Source organism: Hippoglossus stenolepis, chromosome 6 (genome assembly GCF_022539355.2).
Source record: "Hippoglossus stenolepis isolate QCI-W04-F060 chromosome 6, HSTE1.2, whole genome shotgun sequence".
Taxonomy (NCBI): domain Eukaryota; kingdom Metazoa; phylum Chordata; class Actinopteri; order Pleuronectiformes; family Pleuronectidae; genus Hippoglossus; species Hippoglossus stenolepis.
The window spans coordinates 1,497,291-1,503,290 of NC_061488.1; the positions used below are offsets into that span (position 1 = coordinate 1,497,291).

At 42.9% G+C, this 6,000-nt stretch overlaps 1 protein-coding gene across 1 annotated transcript in view; it reads left to right on the forward strand.

Annotated features, from left to right (window-relative positions):
* sulf2b (sulfatase 2b) overlaps positions 1-6,000 on the forward strand; it is a 49,016-nt gene that overhangs the window by 26,103 nt on the left and 16,913 nt on the right. The window contains 1 exon segment of the mRNA XM_035160111.2: positions 5,037-5,265. Coding sequence (XP_035016002.2) covers positions 5,106-5,265 — 160 coding nt within the window. The 5' untranslated portion in view covers positions 5,037-5,105.

Below are 6,000 nucleotides of genomic sequence, written 5' to 3' on the forward strand. Positions count from 1 at the left end.
AAACATGGAGGAAGCTGGAGACACTGTCGTTGATCCATTATCCAAGTTTCTGATCTTTATTCATCTGATTGTTCCGCATCGCTGCTGCTCCTCTGTTCAGCCTCTGTCTCAAGCACCTGGTTTTAGCTCCTGTCTCTTTAAGACCCCCCCCTCCTGATAAATCCCACTCTGCTCTGATTGGTCAACCACTTCCATCGTGTTTAGGAAATGTCGGCCTCCGCTCTCACTTTACCGGCTTTGTCAGGGGGCGTGTCAGACTAGCTGCTGGACGGGAAATATGTAAATACAGGAAAGACAGGGTTTAACAGAACAATGGATTTGACCTTTGACCTTTTGGATATAAAACTTCATCACTTTTGCCAATTAAGACATTCTCTGTTACATTTGTTATAATTAGAGCATTACTTCTTTAGTTGTTGCCAAAATGTGTTTTCATGACGTCGGAGTGACCTTTGACCTTTGACCTTTCACCACCAAAATCAACTCAGCTCATCTGTGAACATGTGAACAAACAAATCATTTATCTGCTAATCACCACAAACTATAAACTGTTCATGAAGATTGACGACATGACGGCTTCCAAAAGTGTAGAAAAGCATCTGGATCGCCCCCTGGTGGCTGGCTGCAGTACAGGTGTTTAACCCTGACTCTAAAACTAAAACAAAGAAATAAATGTTTGTCAGTGTTGGTTTCTGTCACTTCAGGTAGTTCATGTTTCTGATCAGTTTGGTTTCAATTAGCTGAGACTGACTCATGATTGGTCGATTGGTACATCATCACTGCCACACAGACTCTGACTCCAAATGACGTCATTGGCACAAGATGGCAGCGCAGGTGTCTGAGATGTTTTGGACTCATTTCTGAAAAGGGGGAGGAAGTGGTTGTCATCAAATGTGGATTAGTCCGCCACTGAAAATAGTTCCCAGAGAAACGATTTATATATTCGCGATACGATTTATATGATACGAACTAACGTGAGCAGCTTTTTGAAGAAATATAGTGAAACTTAATTTAAAGTATGAAACTACACGTGTGAGAAGTTTTTAAAGATTTGCGTCTTCAGTTTGAACCGATGAGCTGCGGCCTCACAGGCAGAGCAGGGTCGTGAACGTGTGGATCGACAAACTAACTCGTTCATTTGCTTCTGCACAAACGAAACCCTGGACTTGTTTTGTGAAGCTGCTGCTCGACGTCGTCCTGTGTGTCCTGAATTAGCATTTGGCTTCGGTGCTGAGCTGAGAGGAACCAACAGAAGAAGGTTTTCAGTTTCATTCTTCTTCTTCTCCAAATAACTCTGTAAAATGATACGAGTGTGAATCCTGCACAAAACTTTTCTGACAGAGAAGTGAGACCGAGGTTTCAGATCAGTTTCCTCTGTGTTCAGTCCAAAAGGCCGGACGTGTTCAGACTGACGCAGCTACAACACTTTATCTGACCATTACATATTCATGGATTTAGTCATTTGTTGAATTAAGTTTTGAACAGGAACAGAAGCAGTCGAAACCCCCCCCCGCCCTCCCATCGACCCTCTCATCAAAGCCCCCGTAGGCGATGACGACAGGACGAACTAAATTCTTTAGTCCTTAAATTACAATGTGAAAACAAAACGCACAGATCAAATGAAACAATGGAACAAACACATGCAGGTTTGGATTCTCAGGAGAGAAAACGACCTCAGATTCTCACGTTTCTGTCTTCGGTTACAAAAAGAGAGAAAAGTTGACGCCGTTGAAAGTTGGTGACTGGACATAAATCCAGTAAATATCTGCTGACATGTTTATTGATAACAGGCAGGAAATATCAGCTGACATATTGATCATGCATTGATCTTTCCACATGTGACATGTATGATGTAATGTATGAGCAGACGCAGCTGGCTCCGTTAGATTGGACCTAGAGGCTAATCTGTTACCATGGAAACCACAACATTTTCACTGGCCACTTTTGAGCTGACCTCTGACCTCTCACCTGGACACTGTGACCCCTCCCCCTGGTCTCTGGGAGTCATATTAAAACCTTAACGAATCGCTGCTGTATCTCTTCATTGACATTCACCGACATATTGAGCCGCCTGGCGACCAGCTGCACCGGCGCCGCGGCGACACCCACAGCTCATGAATATTAATGAGCAGGTAGATGTGATGGAGGAGCCGGAGCCAGAGAGGGCGCATCGGGATGACAGGCGACAGGATTCATGGTCCCTGGGGCGTCTGGGGCGCTTGTTCGCAGTTCAGGGGAGCGTGACTGCACGTGTCCAAGCGCATGATGAAGCACTGATAACATAGGATGTGGCCAAAAGTGTGTGGACACATTAGAATCCCTGGTATATGTGACACAACCTCCTGCTCTTTCTCTGGTGTCAGAACCAGGTCTGACACAAAGCTGTGGAGGCTTTTCTCTATAAACCTGTTTATTAGTCAGGTTTCCATCTGAATTCAACTGAATTTAGAAAAGAAAATGCTAATTAAGGCTGGTTCCTGCGCCGTTATGCTAATTTTAGGAGTCGGTTCATCAAGATAAATAACTGGTGGCAGTAATTTCCTGTCGGTGCAAAGCGACACGAGCAGACGAGGCCGTCGGATCCAGACAAAGATCATCGATGAAACACAACGTGACTTCTCTTTGTGCAGATCGGATGTTTTTCTGTGGAAACCTCAGGGTTTTTAGATTTATTTAGATTAGATTATTATTATTATTCATTGCACATAGTACAAGTACAAGTACAAGTACAACAACATGCAGTAGCAGTCACATGATTCATCTACTTATTCACTAAATCTGTGTCCACTGCACTTTATCACTAATTTACTGTTCAACTTCAAATCAGAAACCATCTTTGAGACAAATGTATTTAATGTGTAATTTTTTTAGTTTGGTCCATGTCCCATCCACTAACATGACCTGTACTGCAGCCGGCCACCAGGGGGCGATCAAGATTTCTGTTTTGGGGAGCTGTCATGTCGTCCATCATTATTTACAATCTATACTCAAACCATCAGCCAATCAGTGCTTAGCTGTTTTAGATTATATCTCTTTAAAAGCTCAAATGCTTTTTGATGGTTCATCCATCAGGACCAGGCTGTCCACAAACCTTTGGCCATATCAGTGAGTGTTAAGTTTCATATTCATGATCTTTTTAAAACAGTTTTTAAGTCAAAACGTTTTGATAAAAACTAATTATCCCTTAATATGCTGTAAACCTAAAAACTCCATATAATCAAAAATGGCTTAAATGGCAAAACTTCATCTCTGTTGAATTTTAATCGTAAATAACCTTTAAAAAAAAACTTTAACTAAACTGTCGACTCATTAAAATCCTCAGAGTGAATATTTAGTTTCATCATAACTTAAAGTGATTTAAGATTTTATATGTTATTGAGTCAGTTCTGTGTATTTACTGGTGCAGTGCCGGCTCCTGGGGCTGAGGTGAGGAGATAAGATTTCACTGCTCTCAGAGGAAAAGCTCTGAATATCAAGTAAAACAAACTCTCTGGCATCAGGAGCAGCAGCAGCTTTAGTTCAGGCTGGAATCCATGAATATGAAATGAAAGAATGTGACATGGTTTAAAACAGCTGCTTCAAAACAGCTGCTTCCAATCAGCGCGTTGGAAAAAGCTTCACCTGCAAACAGTGGAGATAAACCTGGTGTGAACCTCGTGTGTGTTCGTGTTCGTCGGGACGAGGAACTGAACCTTCTGCCTCATCCACTGTGAGTTAATGGGAATTCCTTTGACCAGGAGGATGTGATGAGATCATATCGACATGAAGCCACGTTTAGAAACGTTTTTCTGAGCAGAATAAAAACAGTTCAATCTTCTTCTTCTGCCTCTTTTCAGTCGACAAACGATAAAACAGCGTCACAGCAGAGATCTGGTGATAAAACCTTTATTTCACAGTCGACACTGCGTCAGAACCGACAGAACCACGAAAAACTCAAGATCAATCGCATGAGCTCAATCAATCAATCAATCACATCAATCGATCCTAGTGATGATGGAGTAACGCAGCTGTGGATCTTTTCCTCTGCTGCTGTGTGAAGCTGCTGTGGAGTCGCAGCGACTGAAATAATAATAATCCTGCGTCTGGTCTCAGGTCAGTTTTTAGGTCAGTTTCATAATGAGGCCGTGACATAACGTGAACATGGTGAGCTGGATTACTGACCGAGTTAAAACAGGGTCACTGCAGGACGGAACACGTGGAGCCAACATCTGGACTGCTCCGCTTCAGTCCAGATGTTGCTTCGTCGTCAGGATCCATGAACTGGGTTCATGCTGCTTTTCTCAAACTCTCCGTTCAACAAGGACGTTTGTTTGTTTGATGGTTTTTCAGCAGAACTTCTGGAGCAGTTGAGAAGTGATGATCCAGATGTGGGTTAAGAACTCGAGACACGAGCTGGAGACGAACTCGACATGAATTCACATCATCAGTGTCGATGTTGATGAAACATATCAAACATCATTGTGTTTGGATCAGTGATTTATTGAGATCACTGAATCACTTTCTATAAGATCTAAATCATATTTAAACATTTTGTCTAGAAACTAAAATCAAGACGACATCAGATCATGTGATTCATCGGATTCTCTGATTCAAGAAACGTCTTCAGGACTTTGATCTTTTTTTGTTGTTTCCGCCTCCATCTGTGAATGATGACGATCAGTGACTCAACTTTCATCTGGGTTGATTTTACATAGAGTTTAAATAATAAAGATGCAACTGAGTTATAAACAAATTTATAAACAAGAAAAGGTGAAAGTTTGTATTTGTTTGTAAACATCCGAGAAGATTAAAATCAGAACGTAAATGACGTGAACAGAAGTTTCACACTTTAACAAACAGACTTTAAACCCTTTCTCCCCCCCTCTCACTCTCTCGTACCATTGGTCAATAAACAGCTGGAACATGAGAGCACCACACACACACACACACACACACACACACACATTGCTGCTGTGTTTCTTGTCTTAACAGGGAAAACTAAGACGTCACAGGTTCGATTCCTGCAGCAGCTAAACTAGACTGTTTGTTTTTTCCAGAATTTGAGGATCCCGGAGGAAGCAGTTGATTGGTTGATCTTTTAAGGAGGCTGGGAGGGGTTGAAGGCCATGGCAGGCCGACTCCTCCTCTTCCTGTTTGTCTCGGCGACATTCGGCCACGCTCACTTCCAGTCCAACCAGCGTCTAAAGCCCCGCCTCCAGAGAGACCGACGCAACATCCGACCAAACATCATCCTGATCCTGACGGACGACCAGGACCTGGAGCTGGGTAACACTGCTCATTTACTGGTCTTTATTATTGTCAAGCTGATAAAACATCAAATCTTTTATCTCGGGAAATGTAATGAGTAATAATAAACTTTTTGTTTAGACACTGTCACCAAGTCATCAAGCAAGTTTACAACTAGAACTTCTCTGAGTAGAGCTCGTACCTTCACCAACGTCCAACAGCTAAATGAAATCAAGCTGCATCAAATCACACACACTAATAAATATCTCTCTAAATATGTCTGATTTTTAACCATGAATTATTCTCTAAGAAATCAAAAATCCAAGGTTTTATATTCTTCTAACAGTCACTCTCTCTCTCTCTCTCTCTCTCTCTCTCTCTCTCTCTCTCTCTCTTTTCCTCTCTCTCTCTCTCTCTCTCTCTCTCTCTCTCTCTCTCTCTCTCTCTCTCTCTCTCTCTCTCTCTCTCGCCCTCCTCTCTCTCTCTCCTCTCTCGCTCTCTTCCTCTCTCTCTCTCTCTCTCTTCTCCTCTCTCTCTCTCTCGCTCTCTCGCCTCTCTCTCGCTCTCTCTCGCTCTCGCTCTCGCTCTCTCGCTCTCTCTCTCTCTCTCTCTCGCTCGCTCTCTCTCTCTCTCTCTCTCTCTCTCTCTCTCTCTTCTTCCTCTCTCTCTCTCGCTCTCTCTCTCTCTCTCTCTCTCCTCTCTCTCTCTCTCTGCTCCTCTCTCTCTCTCTCTCTCTCTCTCTCTCTCTCTCTCTGCTCTCTCTCTCTCTCTCTC